Below are 25,264 nucleotides of genomic sequence, written 5' to 3' on the forward strand. Positions count from 1 at the left end.
GGGGGGACATAGAATTATGTACAGAGAGGGTGTTCATGCAAAGAGTTCAGGCCATTTCTGGTCAAGAGAGACTTTGAACCGAGCGGTCGTTGGCATCTTCACTATCTCATCCGGCAGCTTATTCCACGGATCTGCAACCCGGACGGAGAAAGCCCCTCTCCTTCAATTGAGATGAAATCGTCGCAGATAGAGCTTTTCGGAGTGACCCTGCGGCCGACGCTCTGGAGCAGGAGTGAAGAACAGCTCTTTCGAGAGGTTACACTTTCCGCTTATGATGTGAGCAAGAATGAGATCACCACGGCGTCGTCGTTTTTCTAGAGAATAAAGGTCGAGCGTCTTCAGCCTTTCTTCATAAGACAAATGCTTGAGACCAAGAACCATGCGGGTAGCCAGCTTCTGGACTTTTTCAAGATGATGTATGTCTTTGAGGAGATAAGGAGAAGAGGCTTGAATCCCATACTCCAATATGGGTCTCACCAGTGTGACATAGAGCGGTAGGAATATGGCTGCTGTGAGCATTCCGAATGACCGTCGAATCAAAAACAGAACTCCGCGTGCTTTGTTGGCAGCATGGACGCACTGGGCTGAAGGCGAAAAGGAAGAATCCATCAAGATACCCAGGTCCTTTACCTGGTCAGTCCTCTCCAGCAGCAGACGACCCGGCTCGAAATCAAGTTGAGTTGCAGGAGAAGAGCCAACAGGAAGATGACAGCACTTTGACACGTTCAGACACAGGTCCCATTCGTTAGACCATCTCCAAACTTGGTGGAGGCATCGACGAATTTGACTCTCAGATGTTCAAGGCAGTGCTCCACAGTTATATATTTATATGTATATTTGAATATTTCACTGAGGTACAGCAATACTCATACCCTGGTGTTAGAACTCACTAAACATAAGCCTCAGTATAAAGCATTAGTCAAATATAGATCGTGTATAATATGTGATTAAATAACTGATAAGGAAACAGGTCATCACCTCAATGGTGTGTCTGCTATAGGATGCAGTGCACTTAGAGATGAATGCGTGTGCATCACCTTCTAGCTTCCTTGAAGCTTCTAAAAGGTAAAGCAAATTTATTTGGGAAAGCAATTACATATATGGGAAAAATCACCAGTTGAAGTATAAAAATAATAAGAAATGGAATATAAAGTTTGATGAATAAAAGCCACTCCCAGAAATATGTAGATTTAGATAACTTTGTGTATGAATAGGTATAACTACCTGTAACCCGGTTTTTTGTCCGATTCACTTTGTCCAACGTCATTTCGTCCATGTCGTTTGGTGCAATGTCTTTTTGTTTGATGATTTTTTTGTCCAACAACTTTCTATCCGATTTTAAATAAACTCTTTAGAAAACAAGGTGAACATCAAAATCAAATATTCATTAAGAATTTTATTGATAGGATTTGTTGTTGGACAAAAAAAATCATTGGACAAAAAGACGTCAGATGAAAAGACGTTTGACAAAGTGACGTCGGATGAAAAGACGTAGCACCATAACTCCTATTCACAATGCTTATATAAAAGGTGAACAGAATACATGTGTTAATACATGCTGTACATCTGACTGACTGTGAGAACCCAAACAGCAAAAAGCCATTTTAGATAGATTGAAAGAGAGAGAAACTAAAATCTAGAGAGAAGGGGAGGAGAGAGAAACAAACAAACAAAGCAGAAAATGTGAGGTAAGGAAAGATCTACTGTGGTTGTAAAACTGTCCACGAGATTAATAGTTTTAAGGATTCTTGCCAGATTGACAGTTGACAGGCTAATACTATATTGTGTTGTGAAGAAAGTAATATCCTTTTTTGCAAATAGAGTTATAACTGTTTTGAATGACTTTTGTCAGTGTTATGATTTTTTTCCTTTTGACATTTGATAGCTGTTACCTTTAGCTTACTTTAGAAGCAAATTGCATGTAATTTTGTTTACATTGTTAGTTCAGTGTCACTTTTAAAATAGGAGTGCAAAAGTGAACATTTTCGCCATATTTTGCTTTTTTATTTCTGTAAAGGCAAAAAAGCTGCTGAGGCTCACAGAGATATGTGAAGTTTCTGGTGCTGATTGCTTAACAGAACACACATGTCAGAAATGGTTTAAAAAATACCTTTCTGGAGATTTTTCATTCAAAGATGGCCAATGTTCTGGTTGACCTACTGAAGTAGATGATGACCGAATCAAAGCCATAATGGAATCTGATTGTCATATAACTGTGCAAGAGATTGCAGAGAGGTTAAATCTATCATACACAACAACTGAGGGTTCCACATAAATTGAAAGAGATACATTTAACACAACATTTGTGATTTACATCTCAAACACAATGAAATCAATTTTTCTGAAAGGAATTATCACTGGTGATGAAAAATGGATTATCTAAATAACATCAATCAAAAACAATCATGGTCCAAGTGTAATGAAGTAGCACAAACCATGTCGAAAGCTAAATTGCATCAAAAAAAGAATTGGCAAATTGTAAAGGAATCATGTTCAACCATGACAACGCTAGACCACACACGTCTTTGCTAACTTGTGAAAAATTAATGGAGCTTGGCTGGGAAGTTATGTCACATCCACCATAAACCTGACATTGCACCATCAAATTACCATTTATTTTGGAATTTCCAAAATTCTCTGAATGGTAAACCTTTTAATAATGATGATGACCTGAAATTGCACTTGCTTCAGTTTTTGGATGATGAGGACCAGAAGTTCTGTATGCATGGTATCGTGAAGTTGCTAGAAAGATGGCAAAAAGTCATCGAAGGAAATGGAAAATATATAATTGTCTAAAGTTCATTCTTTGTATGAAAAAGATGACTTTTATTCTACACTAAAAACTGAAATTAGTTTCTTGCCACCCCATTATATGTTGATCTTATCTTAATGGTAAAGTAACCTATATACGAGGTCTGATCAATAAGTATCTGAACTGTTACCATAGTAATGAAACTAAGGCATGCAGAGTGAAGCTGCTTGGCACAGATTGACTTGAACTCTGCTGTGCATGTGCACAAAGTTTCAAAGTTCTAGCTCACTTCCACTGTTTACAGCAGTGCTTGGAAGGAAGGTGTGTAGCATGTGATTGTCACATTGACCATGACAGAGAGAGATGTCATGGTGATACCTTTTCAGAGGCCCATGCAAAGCTGCAGAAAGTGTATGGAGAGGAGTGTATTAGCCACACAAAAGTGTACAAGTGGTTTTGACATTTCCAAGATGGCCAAAAATGCTGATATTGATGAACGTTCTGGGAGAACTGCAACCAGCAGAACTGAGAAAAACATTGCAGATGTGTGTGCAGCTGTGAGGGGAAATCATCAAATCACCATCTGTGAGTTATCAGATGTTCAGATTAGTTATGGTTCAGTTCAGTCCATTATCACAGAAGATTTGGGTATGATACTCATGTCTGCCAAGTTTGTGCCAAGACTGCTTTCAGCTGAGCAAAAAGACACTTGGGTTTCAGTTGCACAAAGATCTCCTTCATTGTGGCGAGAATGATAAAAACTTTTTGAAAATATTGTATATGCCTCTGGGCAGGTATCGCCAAGCTTTTTGCAAGATTTGATGCTGATTCTCTGCTCAACTTTCTCTGTCATGGTCAATGTGATGATCACATGCTACACACCTTCCTTCCAAGTACTGCTGTAAACAGCAGAAGTGAGCTAGAACGTTAAAACTTAGTGTGCATGCACAGCAGAGTTCAAGGTCAATCTGTACCAAGTGGTTTCACTCTGCATGCTTTAGCTTCATTACTATGGCAACAGTCTTGATACTTATTGGTCAGACCACACATAAACACACACGCACACACAGACACATACACATATATATACAGAGAGAGAAATAACTACACGTGTATATGCACAGAGCATGTGATCACTATAAACAAATCATTTGTGTGTTTGTTCAGAGCATCGGGTGGGGTGGGGGCAGGTGAGTACATGATGTGTGTTTGTGTGTGTGTGTGTGTGTGTGTGTAATGGCTGTTGACTCATTAATCAAGTATGACTCTTCTCAACTCCTGCACTATCAGATTACATACACACCGGCATCAAATCAGTTAAAAATCAACAACACATGAACTCACTAGTAATATCATCATCATCATCATCATCATTTAACATCTGCTTTCCATTCTGGCATGGGTTCGATGGTTTGACAGGAACTGATTAGGCAGAAGACTGCACCATGCTTTGCTGTGTGTTTTGGCATGGCTCTTATGATTGGATGCCCTTTCTAACACCAACTACCCAGCAGAGTCGACTGAGTGCTTTTTATGTTGCACCAGCACAAGCAAGGTCAGGTTTAGCATGGCTTTTTTACACCTGGATGCCCTTCCAAACACCAACCATTTTACAGTGTGGACTAGATGCTTTTTACATGGCACCAGCACTGGCAGGGTCACCAAGTAACTTGCAAGACAAAGATCCTTTGAGAGGTGATGTGACATTGGGGGAGGTGATCTCATGCCAGATGATGACAGGTTAGAGTGTGGCTGAGAGGCAAAAACAGATGTCTTGCTCTAGGGGAGATACATGGTTACTCAGTCAGAGGGAAAGAGAGAAGAATGGGTGCTGAATATTTACAGTTTAAAATTACTGAAAGATGGTTGGAGATAGTCTATGTGTTTTGTGACCAGAAATGACTCTTTAATCCGGCAAGAGATCTACAAATTTTTCCACACAGATGACATGAAAATGTTTCATATTGATTTGGAGACTGTTGAAAAAATATATGTATTCATATGTACAGTAATCCCTCAACTATGGCAGGTGTTATGTCCGAAAGCCCCCCACAATAGGTGAAAATCCATGAACTAGAAACAATACTGTTCTGTATATTTTTTTCATTATTTTTATAATTTGTATGTTTTTTTTAATTATAAATGCAAAACAACACCACGAAAGAACCGATGTAGGCTTAAATAATAAATCGCGATAGGTGAACCGCGATATGGTGTGGTATTATTGTATAGATGCATACACAAACACACACACATACACCAGTATACATCAAAATACATATATCTATATCTATTTCAGACTATACTTGGTGAATTCACTCGGGAGCAGGAAAAGTTTGTCAATGAAAACAAAGAAAAAGGAAAGCATGCTGAAGCAGCTGTCCCACCATGGGTTGGTTACAATGAAGAAGAAACTATGAAGAAACAAATCCTGGCTTTGTCTTCTGTAAGTTCATTCATATCTTGTTTTTTTTTAAATTTTGGCTCACTTGTGTATATTATTTTGGCACATTCTTAATGAACCTTTCTCTGACAGCCTTGGTCAAAGAAAGAACTAAATTTTATTTAATTCAAATATCTGACATGATGAAGTTATTCTATGGCTGTGTGAAAATGAGGAAGTGGACCAATTCTTAGAATTTCTAGTTTATGTTTTTCATCTTTATCTTTCGCTTCTTTTGGTCTTTGGATTGTGGCCATTCTGTGGCACTGCATTGAAGGGTTTGATCAAATAAATTGACCCCAGTAGTTTTTATTTTTAAAGTCTGCCATCTGTTTAATTTGGCAGTTTTGCTGAACCGCTGAGTTACAGATTTTCCCCTGGCATGTGATGGAAACTGCTTTCTGCACATTTTCAGTGTTTATTGCCCCTGCCACAAAAACTGCCTTCCCAGTTAGCCTTCATTTGATATTGCTGCACCTCTTATGTGTCCATAGCTTACACCGGGTACATCTTATGGTGTTTCTACCCACTCCTTTTTTACTTCTTGCCTAATGTGAGCCCAGAATAATCTCTTCTCTCTTACACTATTTGAATATTACATGTCAAAAGTGAAACAATAATGTCTCTATTGTAATGTGAGATAATACTTTCAGTTTTAATAGTTTCAATATTAATATTTTCACTATGTATACATAGTGAAACTATTAATACTGAAACTATTGTCTCACATATATACATGCATACATATATTGGGTTGGCAACTAAGTTCCTGCCGTTTTTTTTAATTTAAATTTTTTAAAAGGTTTAATCAGAAACAACAGCTAATTAATCAATAATGTATTGACCCTTGTTGTTTACAACTTTTTCCCAATGTTCAAAAGATTTTCAGTACCTTGTTGGTAGAAATCACCCGATTTTGACTCAAAAAATTGATCCAACCAATCTCTCAATTCTTGTTGAAGGATTTTCATTAACTAAAAATTTAAATGTAAAACATCGAACTTAGCGTTTATAAGAAATATATTGCATAAAAATATGGCGTAAATAGAATGTATAGAAGAAATAGATAGAAATATGTATTTAAGCTATTAAAATTACAAATGTATTTTAGCTGTAAGAATAAGGAAAAAAATTGACTTTGATATACTATTAACTGGAAAAATTGTAAAGTCTAATTAATTTAAATACTAAATACATAAAATACATAATATAATAAACATAAATTAAGCTAAAATTCTATAATTTAAAATCTATAGTAATGAGTAAGACCAAGTACCCCAAAAAATTAGCAGTGTGGTAGTGAACCTGTGTCTTCATTATTTCTGTACTTGTGCGTAAAATAGTGAAAACTTATGCTTTGGGGCAGAATTCATCAAATTGATATCACGACGGCTAGTGTGCAAAATGCCTAAATTGTCTCAAAGAAATGAAATGTACTTACCTATTTAAAACTTGAAACGCTGGGGAATTAAAACAAGAAATGAAATGCTAAGTTTCAGCACATCAAAACTATTCGTATTGAAATGAAGAATTAGCAAATGCTTGATAGATTACCGTTATTAAGCTGGCTGTTTATACACATGAAACATTTTTGTCAAATTTCAGCATTTTTTGTTAAATTGATGTCACGATGCCTAATGTGAAAAATGCTGAAATATTACAATTTTTGAAAAAAATTCCAAGAGCTTAAGTGACCGCATGGGTATAAGCCCTCACATGTGTCAAGTTTCATCAAGGTCTAAAATTCACAAACACACAAACTTGCCATTTATTATTATAGTAATCTATAGTAATCTATAGTATGTGTGTGTGTGTGTATGTGTGTATATATATATATATATATATATATATTGGGTCATTCCATAAATAATACAGTTTTTTTCAATTGCATGAACTATATGTTGGAGGGGGATGCGATAAACTGCCTGCATCAACTTGGTATAAAAGCAGGTTGCAATTTTACCATGTCCTTATTTTTAATGCAAGTTTTGAAGAGTGCAGTTTGATTTTAACAATTATTTTTTTCAAAGCTATAATCGAAGTGAGAAAGTAGCATATTCAGCTTATTTTGCTTTATGAGTCCAATAAAGGCAACAAAAATGGAAAGTGTGAGGAATATTAATGCAGTATATTGGGATTGGAGAATAAGCATAAAACAGGGTCAACGGTGGTTCTAGAAATTCTGGGTTGGAAACTACTGTCAAGAAGACAAGCCTCATCCTGGAAGATCTGTAGAGCTCGATAAGGATGAGTATGCAAACCCTGGTGGAACAAAATCCCATCATAACTGTTGAGAAACTAGCAGAGAAGCTTTGATTTGGTCATTCAGCCAGTCATTCAAGTCAGTGCTAGAGGGAAAATGACCATCCTTGGTTTCAAGATGAAAGGTGTTCTTGCATCAGGATAATGCTTGGCCACATACAGCGAGGATGACATTCCAAAGACTGAAGCAGTTTGAATGGGAAACAATACCCCACCCACCACATTCGCTTGACATTGCCCCACCTGATTGTCATTTATCCCACAGTCTTCAAAATCATTTTAACGGAAAAAATATGAATTCTATAGACGAGGTCAAAACAGTACTAGAGAAATGTTTTTCATCACTTAATTTTTTGAAAAATAAAAGAAGTAAAAAAACCCACATTATTTATGGGATGACCCTATATATATATATATATATATATATATTTATGTGTGTCTGTGTTTGTCTCCCTAGCATTGCTTGACAACCGATGCTGGTGTGTTTATGTCCCCGTCACTTAGCGGTTCGGCAAAAGAGACCGATAGAATAAGAACTGGGCTTACAAAGAATAAGTCCCGGGGTTGAGTTGCTCGATTAAAGGGGGTGCTCCAGCATGGCCGCAGTCAAAATGACTGAAACAAGTAAAAAAAAAAAAAATATATATATATATATATGCTAGCATGGAAAGCGGACGCTAAATGATGATGATGATGATGTATCTGTGTATATAAATAATAATTGAAGGACAGTTCTCAGTTCATTAAGGGCATTTCTAACAACTCCTTTAATTGATTAATGAGTACATTATATCATTATAAAGAAACTGTTTTCCTCAGATGATTACATGAACTTTACAATCAAAAACATTCCAAATGATTTAACATATTTTTAAATCCACGGAGGAAAATATTTTCACTGATTCCACTACTACTTCAGTTGCAGAATCAGTGAAAATGTTTTGGTCTGTAGATTTTAAAATATGTTAATTCATTTGAAATGTCCTTAATTGTAAAGTTCATGTATTCATATGAGGAAGATGGCTTCTTTATAATCATATAATGTACTCATTAATCAATTAAAGGTGTCATTAGAAACAGCCTGAATGAATTGACAACTGTACCTCAATTGTTACTTATTTATATTTTATTCACCTATCTCAGAACATGCTCTTTGCAAATTCTGAAGTATATCATGGTTTGTATATCTGATGAAATGTACATGTCTGAATAGCACAGTCGTGGATTTTATATACTCGGCTGGGTCAGATTGTCTGCATGCACTACAAGAATAATATTTATATATTATGTGTATATTATTCTGATGTAACAAGGTGCCTCAACTTAAGTACCTAATTCAACTGAATCTTTTTGTGTATATATATATATATATTATATATATATATATATATATATATATATATATGGTAATGTGCATGTATGTATGTGTGTGTGTATACATACATACATATATATATGTATACACACACATATATAAGAAATATCTATTTTGGGATATTATGATAAAAAAATTCAACCACCAAATTATAACTGACATCTATCATAATCCAACATACTCAAAGTAATATCTCCTTTTTAACTTATGCTACCCAAAACACATCAAAATAAATATTCCCTTTAATTTAGCAAAGAGGATTTGCACAATAGTGTCTGATAGAACTACTTGGGACCTTTGTCTTCAAGACCTCAGAACAACACTAACTGAATATCTACCCTCACTTATAGACGATGGAATTAAGTGTGCCAAGAAATTAGACATAAAAACGCTAAAGAAAACAAAATATAATACCACACCTCATCTCAAAACTCTAGTGTATATATCAACTCACAACCCTAGAAGCAATGAGGCATACAACACTATTGTGAAAAATCTTCCTTTACTAACTAGAGACCCAAAAATGAACAACACCCTGAAAGCACATAAATTCATCAAATGCAAAAAGCCACACTAATTGCTAAAGAGACTTCTAACAAATGTGAAGCTTTACACAACAAACACAAAACCAATGGTTAAAAAATATGGACGCCCAAACTGTGGAATATGCCCCAACCTACTAGAAGGCTCAGATTTCCTTTTCAAACAAGGAGAGAAGTTCACAATTAAAACCTACTTCACTTGTGCCTCTGAGAATCTAATTTATGTAATAACCTGCTTGGGTTGTAAACATCATTATATAGGATAGACAAGTATGACATTGAGACAGAGAACCACTTTACATAAAGAGCAGATCTGATTCCTGCAATACAGACAGATTCCTTTAAGTGAACACATAGAGAGATGTGCAGGTAGCATCAAACCAAATTTCACAGTTTTCCTCTGGAAAGATGCAATTTCTATACAAGAATGTTTAAATAAAGAAAATTTATTCATCAAAAAATACAGAACACATCTAAATATGCATGCATAGCCAACTTTGACCTCTATACATATTTTAATTCACGATATACATACCCATCACTGTACATATTTCTCCCCACTACTCTAGTTTTTGAATTTTTGTGTGTGTATATATATATTATATATATATATATATATATATATATAGGGAGAATTCATGAAAAAAACAAAAGACGAAGACAGGTGGTGTAGAAAACCAACAGATGTATAAGTATAACGCTCAGGAATTGAAAAAGTCTTTTACGTTTCGAGCCTACGCTCTTCCACAGAAAGGATCACAGAAAGAAACAAGGAGAGAAAAAAAGTGTGTGTAGTGGCTACCGATCTATCATGGTGACTTATATATATATCCATCCACCACCACCACCGAAAGATGAACAATTATCTCCCCTGTCCACAATAATGATACGTATTTAAATAAATGTTAATGTCATGATCAGCAAAAGCGAAACCAGTTGACAAACACAATATAAATTATATTAAAAATTATATTAAAACTATGTAAAGTGTGTGCATTTTCCTTCTTATATGTATTACAACTCACCACACGAGGCTAATTGAAATTCCTCCTTTTCTGTTACTATATATATAATATACTTTGTAACCTAACATGTGTAGGAACTTGGCAATTTCTACACTGAAAAAAAAAATGTACCTTAAAATCAAAGAAAATGTGGTTGGGCACAGTGCAATTATCACAAAAATCTTAAAGATGATTTGTAACACTAATAAGTAAATATAACAAACTTAGTGAGTACTACTTGAAATATATGCTGTACTGTAGTTATTAGAGAATTCTTTATCGTTTCTGTAGATAAATCAGTAGTGCTCATGTTCTAGTTTACTTTAAACAATTTTACATAAGAGAGATCTAAAGAGAAAATGATTGTGTGATTAAAGTCTGCTGACATTAGATTTAATAATGCAGCCTGATATTCTAAGTAGAAGGTACTATTTGGTCTTATATAGGAACTTACATTAAGATACCCTATTAATTTTAAAATGTATTATTTTATATTAAGTGGAAGATTTTTTACTATAACTAGTAAATTTTATTTATTACTGGCAATGCACACCTGTGTTGCCTGGGTGTTATGACCTACAACCACATTGTATTATTTGTTCCTTTCTTAAGGGCAGAATCGGTACATGAGGAGTTTGAAGCGAACATATTCTTTATAGAGATTGCACCTAGAAAGTTCCCCTGCAAGGCACAAGCCCAGGCAAGGTTGTTTATAGAAGACCAGCTGTTGCCCATGCGTATCAGCCTCCTCTCTCCATCTTACTGATGTTATCCAAAGGAAAGGCAAAGGCTGATGATACAGCTTGGCACCAGTGATGTTACAACTCATTTCTACATCTGAATGAACTGGAGCAATGTGAAATAAAGGGTCTTGCTCAAGAACACAACACACAGCCTGGTCCAGGAATCGAACTCACTACCTCATGATTATGCGTCCAATGCTCTAACCACTGAGTGATGCACCTTCACTTTGAAGGTATAGCCTATATGTAAATACTTATTAATTCCTGAAAGATTTTAAAGTATCAGCACGTATCTCTAGTTTGATAGTGCTAAGTAGATGAAAGATAAATATCCCTTTTAAGCTTCTAATTTATCACAGGTAACATTCTAGCACAAGCTGGCTCTCTTTGCTGATAAGGGAACTGAGTTTGTGTCTGCCAGGAAACAATAAAATAAGTGCAACAGATTTGAATTTGTGACCTATTTGATGTAATCTAAAATTCCATCTCTCTTACAATCTGGCACTCCAATACTATAGCCACATTTAAGCAGTTAATTAAATACCTTATCCAACCTATGACCAAATTTTCTATCCCCTTTATTCAACCGTTCCTCTGCCTTCTCCTTCTATTACCAACCTCTATGGCTTAGATATTTGAGAATTATTAACCGTTATATTATGTTGACCAAAACTTTTGCTATATTTTGGTAACTTATTTGCTTGATTCATAAGTTACAACAAAAATAGCTTAATATTCAAAGTAGAGTCCATTGTGTTGCACTGTTTGAAGCCACCTTTCTGGCAGTTCATCGATTCCACACTAATACCAGTTCCTGATCTTTGAGGTGAAGAACTTCTTCACTGAAGCTTCCACTTCTTCATTGATGAAGTGTTGTGAGTGCTGGAAGTGAGCCATGGATTGGAACAAATAATGTTACTTAATAAGACACTTATATTTGCCAAATGCAACTCTGATTTATCTAAACATGAGATTGATATTATATTAGCTGCCTGTAGTACAATAATTGATTATGATAACAAGCTATGGATAGGATTAATTGTATTGATATAACAATAGAATCAGTGATTCAGCACAGGTTGCTGATCTTGTTGGTATTTACATTCTTTTCCAGATCAGGTGGTGAAGAAGGTTTATATAGGGACAACACTCTTTTCCTTGTAGAGAATTGCAGTAGATTATAGTAAATTGCCCCTAACTATTGAAAAGACCATAAAGTAGTAAATTTTCTAGATGTAACTCTTAATCTAAACACAGAGTTTTTTTAACCATTCCATAAACCAAATGAGAATTTAAGATATGTTAATAAAAATTCAAATCTTCCACCTTTGGTATTAAAAAATATTATGAAAAGCATATCAAATAGGGTGTCCAGGCAGTTGGCTAATGAAAGAATATTTAATTCATATGCAGTGTATTACAATGCAGCACTGGCTAGTGCTGGGTATAAGGATAAAATTAAATATTCACCTAATAAGATAACCAATATATATAGAAATGAGAAGTTGGGATGATAGATATATTTATGAACATAAAAATGATCTAATTAGTAGGGTTTCAGAATTATGGATGGAAAAAAGACTTAATTCTTAAATTGGGATGTAATAGTCAAATAAAAATAAATAAAAATAGTAATAAAGATAGCAGGCAGTGAGTAGGAAATGGGAACAAAAAAGCAGATTTAAATTCTTATTGAAATAACTCTACTAAAAACGAGAAAGAATACACTAGAACTCATACTAAATCAAATAAAGGTGGTATATTATGGTTTGATCTGGTATTCAAATTATATGTGACATTCAAACTTGCTGGTGAATTTTTATCTTCGTTGGATAGATACTTTCCTAAATCTACTCGGTATAAGACTTTTAACAGGCATACAGTAAAATTGTCATATATGACATCACATAACCTTGAATACCATATTCACAAGCTAAATAATAGAAAGCTGAATTGAGCAAGAGTAGACTATCAAAATATGGTCCAAAATAGTGTAGGTCTGGGGAGTACAGAATACAGTAACACTAGGGGGTAAAATAATAACTGTTCAAAGATTTTAATATAGATATCAACATTAATACAGATAGTGAAAATAACATTAAAAAATGGGGTAAATATTAATGATAATAGCAATTATGAATGACATAATTGTGAAAAATAGAAATAGTAATAATAGCAACATTAACAAACACATTTAGAAAACGCAATAGAGAAAATACAATGAGGGGAAACCAGGTTGCAAATAATAATTTTAAAAAAGTGAAACTGTAGGGACAGGAATGCATGTCCTAGTAAATGACTTTTTACATAGGAGTATTATATATAAATGTAATGTAAACACAAGTGCGCATACATATGCATACATAGGTCTAACTAGCAACATCTTCAAGAACTGCTATAGGGACCATATTGCATCATTTTCCAACAGTTGCAAGAGACAATGGACATCACTTGTGGATTTTATATGGGACCTCAAAAGAAGAAAAATAAATTACAACACCTCTTGGTTGGTACTACACAATATAAAACTGTATAATACATACTCAAAAGTAATTAACCTCTTTAGGTTACATACTTCAGAGATAATGTTATGTAAGGATAAAATAATTAACAAGCACTTGGAGATAGTTCTCATGTGCAACCATAGACTGAAAAGTTCATTTCTGGAATTTAGGAAAAATATATAATGTTCAGAGTGATATTAGTTTTATTTAATGACTTGATGGTGAGCTGGCAGAGTTGTCAGCATGCTGGGCAAATTGCTTAGCAACATTTTGTCTGTCTTTACATTCTGAGTTCAAATTTTGCCAGGGTCAACTTTGCCTTTCATCCTTCTAGGGTCAATAAATTAAGTACCAGTTGAATACTGGGGTTTATGTAATCAACTGAGACCTTCTCTGTACTTACTGGCAGTGTGCTTAAAATAAAATGATTGCTTTTTATAACAAGCTAGTATTGTATTTTGCCTGTATTATGTAGTGATTACAATCATTTGAAAGTGCTGATAATAATGAAATGATAGTAATATGTTATTTGCTAGAAATTTCTGTTATAATATTTTCGGTATTATTACTGGTTTGTTTTCATTAATATGAAACAAAGGCAGCAAAGTGGCAGAGTCATTAGCATGCCAGGCAAAATGCTGTTAAGCATTTTGTCTGTCTTTACTCTCTGACTTCAGATTCCGCTGGGGTCAGCTTTGTCTTTCATCTTTTTGGGGTTGATAAATTAAATACCGGTAAAACACTGGGGTTGATGTAATCAACTAGTCCCCTCCCACAAAATTTCAGGCCTTATACCTTTAGTAGAGAGGATTAATATGGAGAAAACTTTTATAAAATTATTAGGAATATGTGAGAGTAAAAATATTAATTTAACTTAACAATATATATATATAAAACAAGAATTGCTATTAGTTAATAGGTAGGTATACATATATATGTATGTATGTAGGTTTTCTAGATGTATATATACATAAAAATATTAATTTATCAATATATATAAAACAAGAATTGCTACTAGTTGTAGCAATATATACTAGTTGTACATATATACCATTGTATATATGTATATATTTGTGTGTCTGTGTTTGTACCCCTACCATCACTTGATAACTGATGTTGGTGTGTTTACGTCCCCATAATTTAGTGGTTTGGCAAAAAAGACTGATAGAATAAGTACTAGGCTTACAAAGAATAAGTCCTGGGGTCGATTTGTTCGACTAAAGGCAGTGCTCCAACATGGCCACAGTCAAATGACTGAAACAAGTGAAAGAGTAAGATATGGATTTTTGCAATTTTTGGTTGGTATTTTTTCTACAACGTAGAAGACATAACAAGTGAATAATAAAGACTATCTTTTAGGGATGTTGTCTCCTAAGACCACACGTTACTATCTATTTTCTTTTGCTTGTTTCAGTCATTTGACTGCAGCCATGATGGAGCACCACTTTTAGTCAAACAAATCGACCCCTGGACTTATTCATTGTAAGCCTAGTTCTTATTCTATCGGTCTCTTGTGCCGAACCACTAAGTTACAGGGACGGACATAAACACACCAACATCGGTTGTCAAGCGATGTTGGGGTGGGGGACAAACACAGTCACACAAACACACACACACATATATGATGGACCAGTCAATAACTTTTTTGGTGGAGTGGGTAGATTGTGGGGAAAAGGGAATTTACAAAGGTTATGGACATTGCTACTTCTCTAATGATGATGATCTTAAAAGAAAAATCTCATTTTTGACTAAAGAGAGTCTAACAACCATATTAATTAACAGTTCAAGATTTTTATTAGTGATACTGATGAAGGTGCATGACTCAGTAGTTAGCATTTTGGACTCACAATCATGAAGTAGTGAGTTCGATTCCCAGACTGGGCCGTATGTTGTGTTCTTGAGTAAGACACTTTATTTCATGTTACTCCAATTCACTCAGCTATAGAAATGAGTTGCGACGTCATTGGTACCAAGCTGTATCAGCCTTTGTCTTTTCTTTGGATAACATCAGTGGTGTGGAAATGGAAGGCTGATATGCATGGGCAACTGCTAGTCTTCCATAAACAACCTTGCCTAGACTTGTGCTTCAAAGGGGAACTTTCTAGGTGCAATCACACGGTCATTCATGACCAAAAGGGGTCTTTACCCTTTAACCTTTTTACTGATGCAAAACCAATTTATATGTAAAAAAAAGCATTTATGATTAGATTTTTGAAACATTATTTAACTAAGTGTGTATGAAATATCATTTTTCTCACAAATCTCATTGCCTTATTATTATGTTTTTTACAGGACAAGAGAAATTTCCTAAGAAATCCTCCTGCGGGAGTTCAGTTCAGTTTTGATTTTGATACTGTCTATCCAATTGCAATGGCAACTCTACAAGAAGACCCTGAACTTCAGAAAATGAGGTTTGAGTTGGTGCCCAAACAGTAAGTATATCTATAGTTAAGCAGGCTAGTATTGGTGATGGAAAGTGAAGGGGTGTGACTGCTAAGAGAGTTTTAATGTTTAATCTAGAGATTCAGAGCAGTGTTTGGTCTGTCTTTGATTTCCGAGTAGGTGTTGAAGAAGGGATTGGGGGCAATAAAAAGGATGTTGGGGGCAATAAAAAGGATGTTATAGGTTTAGCTGGAGTAAAAAACATGATTATGAAAGTTCTCCCTTGAGAGAAAAGATTAGGCAAAACTGTTCAGTATTGAGTCTGAGAAATGAAATGTTGCAATTATCAGGGATGATGGAAAGGCAACTGGGAATTGAATTCTAAGTGTGCAGTGAGAAATAAGGAGTGAGTATGAAGCTGGAATTGTGACATTGAGAAAGTAGAAGTGCCTAATATCATGATACTTATTAAAAATAAAGGGATATGAAGGGGAGTTAGAAAGTAAAGACTGGGAGTATATAATTTGATATTTCCATGTGATTTATGAAGTTTTTTAAAGACCCTTCTTATATTTACTGGGATTAAATCATTGACTGTGTGCCTATTCTTTCAAATGTGTTTTTATGCCTACTTAAAAGAAATCTACTTAAATAACAGAATACCAGAAAAAATGCTTTGCAGAATTTACTTATGTGTTTTTACATCCTGAGCTCAGATGCCAACTTGGTCAACTTTGCTCATCATTTTTAAGGGTCTAATAATAAAGGGTCACTTACAAGTGACTCTATATTTGTCTAAACCTTATGCCAAAGCTTTAGAAGAAATAAACCTGGTTTTGATGGGGGCCAGTCTTTGATTTGGATCAATCAAAAACTTTCACAGGGCCAACCATCACTAATTGATTGCTTTCCTAAAAGCACCTGGTTTTGAATCTATTTTCGAAGGTACATTGGCACTTATTCAGTGGTCAGTATACAGCCACACCTTGAAACATTTCATATTGCATGCTCAATCCATCAGGATTATCCTCTTTTATCTCTTCTACATGTACTGGCTCTTCAGCCATTGCTGCAAAAGCTATAACTATTGACAGGCATTCCATTGATCTGGAATGCACAAGATCGGTTTTGGCATATGCCAAAACAGATCTCACTGTAATTTTGCCACTGTATTGGTGTCAGACACCATGAAAATTGGCATCATTCTAAGGAATACAAGGTGATGGATGAGCAAAGATAAATCAGTTTAGGGTAGCAGGCTTGAATCTTGGTACATAGAGAGGCAAGTCTGTACCATCAGGCAGTGTTGTAGGACTCTGAATGGACAGACTACTTAAACTGCTGGGGTCTGGTTCAATTCAGACCTTCCAGGTGAACAGGAACTGGGAGAAGGTTATATGCAGAGTGGTTAGCATCATCCAGAAATGGGGAGGCTATCACTGAAAGATTGAGTTAGCAAATGCCAAATACCTCTGTCATTATTTACTATCTGACTGCATGCCTTGTGTCCCATCTTATGTTTAATCAGACTGGAGCATCTGCTCTACCACTTCCTGAGGATGGGATGCATTCCTCATGCTAGGCACTTTATTTGTTGCCATTATCCTTTGGTTGATAGATTTGGCCTACCTTGATTGCTAATTTTCAGACATGTGCTGTGGCTATGCCACTTGCAGAGATTTGTAACAAGTGTGGTCTCTGTTTGTAAGGCACATATATCTCTAGCTCTTCCTTTTGACGGAACTGTGGTCCTGGGTCAAGAATAGACCAATATTTGGCACCTGGTATCTGAAATGCTATTAGGTACTCACTGTCTATTACTTGACAGGTAATGCATTTGGCAGTTTTGTTTTAATAATATTTAATGGTTTTGTGGTGGGTAAAAGTGGTTGATGTATCCAGGTAAACTCTGATCATTGACAAGCACAACCTCTCTGGTCTGTTCTGGAGGACTTATGTGTTGGAAACTACTATGGATAACTCCCAGAAATCCTTAGCTTGCTAATGCTACTGAGGGACACTACCAGTTTGATATGACTGTACAGGAACAGAAGTGCAGTCAGATAGGATTGTCCAAAATGTGTGCAGAGCAATGAAATTGTATTGCACACACTTGTGCATTGTCAAGGAGTGCTGAGTTTTGAAGTTATTAAACAACAGTTGTCACATGTAAGATAGATCCAGCTATTGGCCAAGTCCATCATGGTTGCTCCTATGCCCTTCTTTAACAAGGCTGGGTTGGCAGTTTTCTTCAGTCTGGTACCTATGGCAAGAGAGGTTGTGTAGTGGAGAAGATTAAGAAAACTGAAGAGAGACACTTTCCTCTTTAGTCAAGACTTTATTACCTTTTTTTATGTTAGATTTAGAAAAAGAGATGAGAGTGAAGAAAAAAGTTCTCTCCCACATTACCTGTAGGTGACGTTTGATATTTGGGTTCATCGATATCAACTACCACACACGCACATAGATGTGCATTTCAAAATTTCCAGCCTTGTGCCTAAAACTGAAACTATTATTTTGTTATTATTATTGAGTGAGAGAGCAGTGCATACCATCAAGTTTCTGTCTACCAAATCCACTCACAAGGCTTTGGTTGGCCTGAGGCTACAGTAGAAGACATTTGCCCAAGGCACCATGCCATGTGGTTGGGAAGCAAGCTTCTTATTTCTTTACTACCCACAAGGGGCTAAACATAGAGGGGACAAACAAGGACAGACAAAGAGATTAAATCGATTAGATTGACTCCAGTGCGTAACTGGTACTTAATTTATTGACCCCGAAAGGATGAAAGGCAAAGTCAACCTTGGTGGAATTTGAACTCAGAACATAATGGCAGACGAAATACCGCTAAGCATTTCACCCGGAGTGCTAACGTTTCTGCCAGCTCGCAAGCTTCTTACCACACAGCCACACCTGTGCCTCATATATTGGCTTTATTATTCTACCATATATTCTGGCTACTCTGATTGTGTTATCTATCCATTTTTCCAATACTAGTGTATCTTCTCCACCTAAACCAGCATTCTTACCTACTGGAAAAATCTGTACATTTGCTCTTTACCTGTGAAATCTCTGGTTGAGGTCTCTGCTCTGCCCCATATACCGTATTGGGGAGAAATTCCATTCAAGTGATCGAAGTTATCCACAATAAAACAAAAAGAACCAAAACCCTGATGTATCAGGGCCTGGCAGTGAACTATCTCTACCAACATGTGGTGTTTGAGACATTTGGAGGGACTGAGCTATTATCTGTGAAGTTCTTGCCATTGTTGGCAACTCACCCCACTGAGGTGACAGGGGATACCTGTGAGGATGCTTGACTTTTCCAATGCCTTAGCCTTGCCATTGCTTAAGGTAATGCCATGAGCATGCTGGCTTGCTTCAATAGGTTCCATTGAACCTTGTGGTGTGCAACCAATTGAAGCACTTGGTGCTGCATTGATGTTTTTTCTTTCTTTCTTTTATCTTTTTTTTTCTTGTCTTTCTTTTGTAAAATGCTACAATGTATTCATATTAGGTTGTAGTTTCCTTACAGCTTGACCGAATTTATTTAGCTCTTGCAAGGAATCAATTAACTGAATCTATATGTATGTTTACCTTGTATTAGTGTGTGTATGCTAAGAGACTAAAGTTAGAAAAATACATTATCTCACTTTACATTCTGAATTAAATTACTCTTCTTATCAACTTTGTTTGACATTGTTGATATTGGAATTGATGTTATCGACAATTTTTTTCCTCTATTTCCCTGTCAAGTATCACAAATATTTTGTCTAGTACTGATACTTCAAAAGTATTGTAAGATACTTTTTGTGAAAAAAAAAGGGGTTTCTGATTGAGGTACAAGGCCAGCAATTTGGAGAGGAGGGACTTAGTTGATACCATTGACTCCTTAGTTGACTGATATTTTATTATAGGTCACTATAAATGAACTGAGTGGAGGCACATGGCCTAGTGGTTAGAGCAGCGGTCGAGGGATTGCGGGCTCGAATCTCAGACTGGGTGATCTGTGTGTTTATGAGCAAAACACCTAAGCTCCATGCGGCTCCGGCAGAAGGTAATGGTGAACTTCTGCTGACTCTTTTGCCACAACTTTCTCTCACTCTTTCCTCCTGCATCTTGCAGCTCACCTGTGACGAACTGGTGTCCCATCCAGGTGGGGAACTTATAGACCAAGGAAACCAGCCCTATGAGCCAGGGATGGCTCAAGAAGGAACAAACATAAATGAACTGAAAAGCATGTTTACCCTAGTGGAATTTGAACTCAGAATGTAGAAAATTAGAAAAATATCACAAGGCATTTTTACCGACATTCTGTTGATTCTACCAGCTCACCATCTTGTCTTTTTGTGAGAGAAATCCTACAACTCAGTGTTTACTTTTTGTTCACAGTACCTTCATATAATATATTCATATGAAAATAATAATAGTGGTAACAATGTCTGGGGCTACATTTGTGTATCAACTCAACAGTGTGTGTGAGAGAGAGAGAGAGTAGGGAGTGGAGTTTTTGTGGCTCAAATCAGAGGTACAAGGGGTACAGTGCCATGACTGTGGTAACCCTCCAACTAAGTGTAATCATACTGCACTTCCTCCTACCTCTTTCTGTTGTACTCCTTTCATCTCACTTCCATTCTTACATCCACCTATTCTTTGCATTCACAAAACAGTTTTCTCCTAGTTCTCTTTTATTCTACTACTACTTATTTGTAGTTGATTAATTTTGATCACCACTGCTGTTGGATTTACCTTATTATTCAAGCTGTGGAACAGAAGACAATTCTACAGAAAGAAACCGAAAAAGGAATTACACTGGATATTAAACTTGATGTTTCAAAAAGGCTTGATGTGGGAGCAATAGATCAGCTACATTATGAAAACACTAAATCTTGCAATGTCTTCAGTAGACACAATGCATGACAACTGAGAAAAATAAAGTCAAGTTCCTTAATTGCTTGAAACTTATTTTTTCATAGATCAAATGTGATGCTTTACCCTTTCGTTACTGTATTTATTTCGAGATGCTCTCTGTTTCTTTCAATTAATTTTAAATATAACAAAGAATTTAGTAAAATAGCTTAGTTATCATTCAGCTAGTGTTAGGAACATAAATTATGACTAAGGTTTGGTAGAAGATTTTAATTAAAAACTTATAAAAACAAGTCATTTGTACTCAGAGCCAGTTTCTGCCGGGTTGGTAATAAAAGGGGTAAAATGGGGTAACTTGTGTGTATGAATTGAGGATCAGATTTGATGTAATGTGCCTTTATGTATAATGCCAAAAGTTTGTATGATGATTTGCAGAAAAACTTAGATTAAGCTTATAATAAAAGTGTTTTCTGACCAATAAAGGCTGGTTTGAAAGGCTTAAGAAGTTCTTTAATTTACATTACATAAAACAACTGGTGAAATTGCCAGTGCTAATACAGAGGCTGCTAGTACTTATTCTATCAGTCCCTCTTGCTGAACCGCTAAGTGATGGGAACGTAAACACACCAGCATCGATTGTCAAGCGATGTTGGGGGGGGGGGGTCAAACACAGACACACAAACATACACACACACACACATACATACATCATCATCATCATCATCGTTTAATGTCCGCTTTCCATGCTAGCATGGATTGGACAAATGCACACACACACACATATATATACATATATATATAACGGGCTTCTTTCAGTTTCCGTCTACCAAATCCACTCACAAGGCTTTGGTCAGCCCAAGGCTATAGTAGAAGACACTTGCCCAAGGTGCCATGCAGTGGGACTGAACCCAGAACCATGTGGTTGGTAAACAAGCTACTTACCACACAGCCAACAAAAAAAAATTGTTCTTGCATTTAGTTTTCTGTCATTCTCATTGGTTTCCTTTTTTTCCTTTTTTTTTTCTAAAAACCTAATTTAAATAAAATATTATATCATTCTGTTAAAGATACTAATTTCTTTCAAATCATTCAATTTTTCTGTCCTCGCTCTGATGAAAGAATTAATGAGGAGAACTTCTGGCGAAACTACTTTTACCGAGTATCCCTTATCAAGCAATCAACTCAACTTACCTCAATTGCTCAATCTACTGGTAAGTTAACTTTTTTCCTGTGTATTTTTATATTCTGGAATGTTGTGTCATTCAGCTTTTGTCAATATTGGATATCCCGTACTAGATTTTGTTTTCCACGTTATTAACTTGGTTGATTTTTCATTTTCAACTTATATACATAATCATTGAAAAGAAATTGTGGCATTTTAAATAACAATTATGAGAAGAAAAAAAAAACCGTAAATGTAATTCCTATAGTATATAGCGCTAAGAAAAGTTAAGAAAAACAGCTGATGCAATAAATTATTTCTGTTTCAAAATGAATATTACTGCAAATCTTAAATCACATATTTATAAATATCCGTGTTTTTTGTGTGCATGTGCGTGTATGTTGATATTGTGATATAATTCTTGGAGTATTTGGGAGAAAATAATATTCTGTAACCCGTTCAGTTGGTTGAAGCAATTGAAGACATTTATATACTTGTTCAAATTCATCCTTTTTGAATTAAACTTATCTTTGGATTTGAGCCAAGCGCTGTACAACAACACAACAAAATACTTGTCAGTTACACAATACATATTCTTGTTATAACATCCAGTTAATGCTATAGATGGTCTTTTGGAATTTCATTGTGAGATACACACTGAAGAACCAATAACAGATTATAAATCACGAACACATTGACTACTGTTCTGTCATTTTATTAACTTCCAAGGTGCAAAACGTTTTGGAAAATTTTTGCTCTAAAAATCCACTTCAAAAAGATTTAAATATAATACAAATATGTTAATAAGAAAATTATGCAAATTATTTTCACGATATCAATTATAATTCACATATTTATGAATGATTATATAAAATTCTTCATATTTTGCTTGCATTTTTTATATATTTTTCTCTTGTACATTTTTTCTTATACATTTCAATATTTGCCTTGAAGTTTTATAATTTTGAGGTGTTTTTGCCACACTCACCACACTCACATACACTCATGTATGTGTGTGTGTATATGTGTTTTTATATATGAATGCATACATATTTGTATGTATGTGTGTATATATACATATATACACATTATATATATACTTATACATGCATACATACAGTATGAGAGAATAACAGGAAGCAAGTTGTTAGTATTTTGTTATTTTCCATGGACATTACACTCACTTCAGCAATTGATAATCAAGATTGATGAATAATCACAAATTATATATTAAAACTGAATTTGAGCACAAGGCTAGCAATTTTGGGGAAGGGGTTAAATCAATTACACCAACCTTGGTGTTCAACTGTTGCTAATTTTGTCGACTCCAAAAAGATGGAAGGCAAAGTTGACCTCCACAAAATTTGAACTCAGAACCTAAAGATGAACAAAATGTTGCTAAACATTTTACTCAGCATGCTAATGATTCGGCCAGATTGCTACCCAATCACAAATTATATATATTTGTGATTAGGCAGCAAAATTATATTTGATCAGATCAATCATGGATCTTGATTATCAGTTGCTGAAGCAAGAGTAATGTATAAACAAATTACCTACAACTTGCTTCTTGTTATTCTCCCATGCTACATGTGCTGTTCACACTATACATTACCCTCATATTGTATGCATGTTCCTCTGGATCACACAGCAGATGGAGTTTAATGTTTAATGTGGATACTATCCAGAGCCATAACCTTAAATGGTAATTTGTTGCACACCTAGCACATCTATTTATCTATTTCCACTTTCATATATATATATGTATATATTTCATCATCATTATCATCATTTAATGTCCATGTTCCATGCTGGCATGGGTTGGATGGTTTGACTGGATCTGATGTGTCCAAGGACTGTATCATGTTCTAGTGTCTGTTTTGGCATAGTTTCTACAGCTGGATGACCTTCTTGATGCCAACCACTTTACAGCATTGATGGGGTGCTCTTTTTGTGCCACCTGCACTATAGAGGTTGCCATGCAGCTCACAGAACTACAGACCCTGATGGGTTGGGAGGTGGGGGAGCTTCATACTAGTGGATAAGGGCATTGAACTGTGAGAGGAGGGCAGTGCTGGTTCTTGTAGAGGATCTGCCTAGCTATTAACATCTTGTAGGGGAAGGGAAGAGAAAAAGAAAATTAACAGTAGGAGCTGCAATAGACAGATAATGGTGATGGCTTACAAAGGTGGTCCCACAAGGTGAGTTGATGAATTGGTTTGCAAATTTTTACAGGAAGGAGAATGAAGGGATGATGAGGCAGATTGCCAAAATGGTTAAGATTGAAGGGTAGACGAGCAAGGAACTGTGAGTTTGGGGGAAGATAGAGAGATGCAGAAGAGAGTGGGTGGGTGGCGGGAAAAGCAACAAGAATGGTAAATATGATATGGCTGTCAAAAGATGGAGGACAAGAGAAAGAGAGAGAAATAACAGTAGTGGTCTGCAGGAGCTGGGTGGTAGGAGAGGCAGACTTAAGGCGTGGGAGGATGGATGAGTGCAATATGTAACACTTCAAAAACCTAGTTTTGCTGATGAGGGCAGGTCTTTTCAAGAGCCATATATTGCCAGAGATCCCAGTCTTTTATCATCTCCTCCATCAGGCTCAGGGTCTTGAGGTCAACTTTAATCACTTCACCCCATACCTTCCTGAGTCTCCTTCTGCAATTTCCAGCCACATTTAGCAATCAGCACTTCCCTATCTGGCTGTCTTCATTCATACCCATCATATGTCCATACCAGCACAATCTTCTTTATTGCACACTACATCAGATTCCTGTAATGCCTAGTTTTTCACTCAGCATCTTTGTACTAATGCACACTCACATTGCACATCCAGCATATATATATATATATATACACAGTTGAAACACTCCTGTCACAACCTGGGACCTTGAAGACTGCTTTAATGCAAGAAAGTATACTAGTCCCTTAATATTTTATATTCAATAAGACTATCAATACTTCATTTCATTTCACTATATATATATTATTTATACTATATATTCTATATTCTACATTAATATTATAAAGAATATAAATAAAACATAAAATATAGTTGGAATTCCTTTGAATATTACATATCCCTCTATACACAATCATACAAACCCCTTTAAATATATATATTCATTCTCTTCATCACAATCATTTTAATATTCACATTTCCATGCTAGCATAAGATGAAATTTGTTGAAGCAGGTTTTTCTACAGCTGGATGGCTTTCTTGTTG

General features: G+C 35.5%; 1 protein-coding gene across 1 annotated transcript in view; it reads left to right on the forward strand.

Moving 5' to 3' along the window:
* Nucleotides 1–25,264, forward strand: part of LOC115215440 (synapse-associated protein 1) — a gene marked incomplete at its 5' end in the record, with an annotated part of 79,993 nt that overhangs the window by 20,674 nt on the left and 34,055 nt on the right. The window contains 3 exons of the mRNA XM_036506019.1: nt 5,052–5,198; nt 15,918–16,057; nt 21,996–22,087. Of these exons, the coding sequence (XP_036361912.1) occupies nt 5,052–5,198; nt 15,918–16,057; nt 21,996–22,087 (379 nt within the window). The remainder of the gene's footprint in view (nt 1–5,051; nt 5,199–15,917; nt 16,058–21,995; nt 22,088–25,264) is intronic.

The sequence above is a fragment of the Octopus sinensis genome, linkage group LG9 (genome assembly GCF_006345805.1).
Source record: "Octopus sinensis linkage group LG9, ASM634580v1, whole genome shotgun sequence".
Lineage (NCBI taxonomy): Eukaryota > Metazoa > Mollusca > Cephalopoda > Octopoda > Octopodidae > Octopus > Octopus sinensis.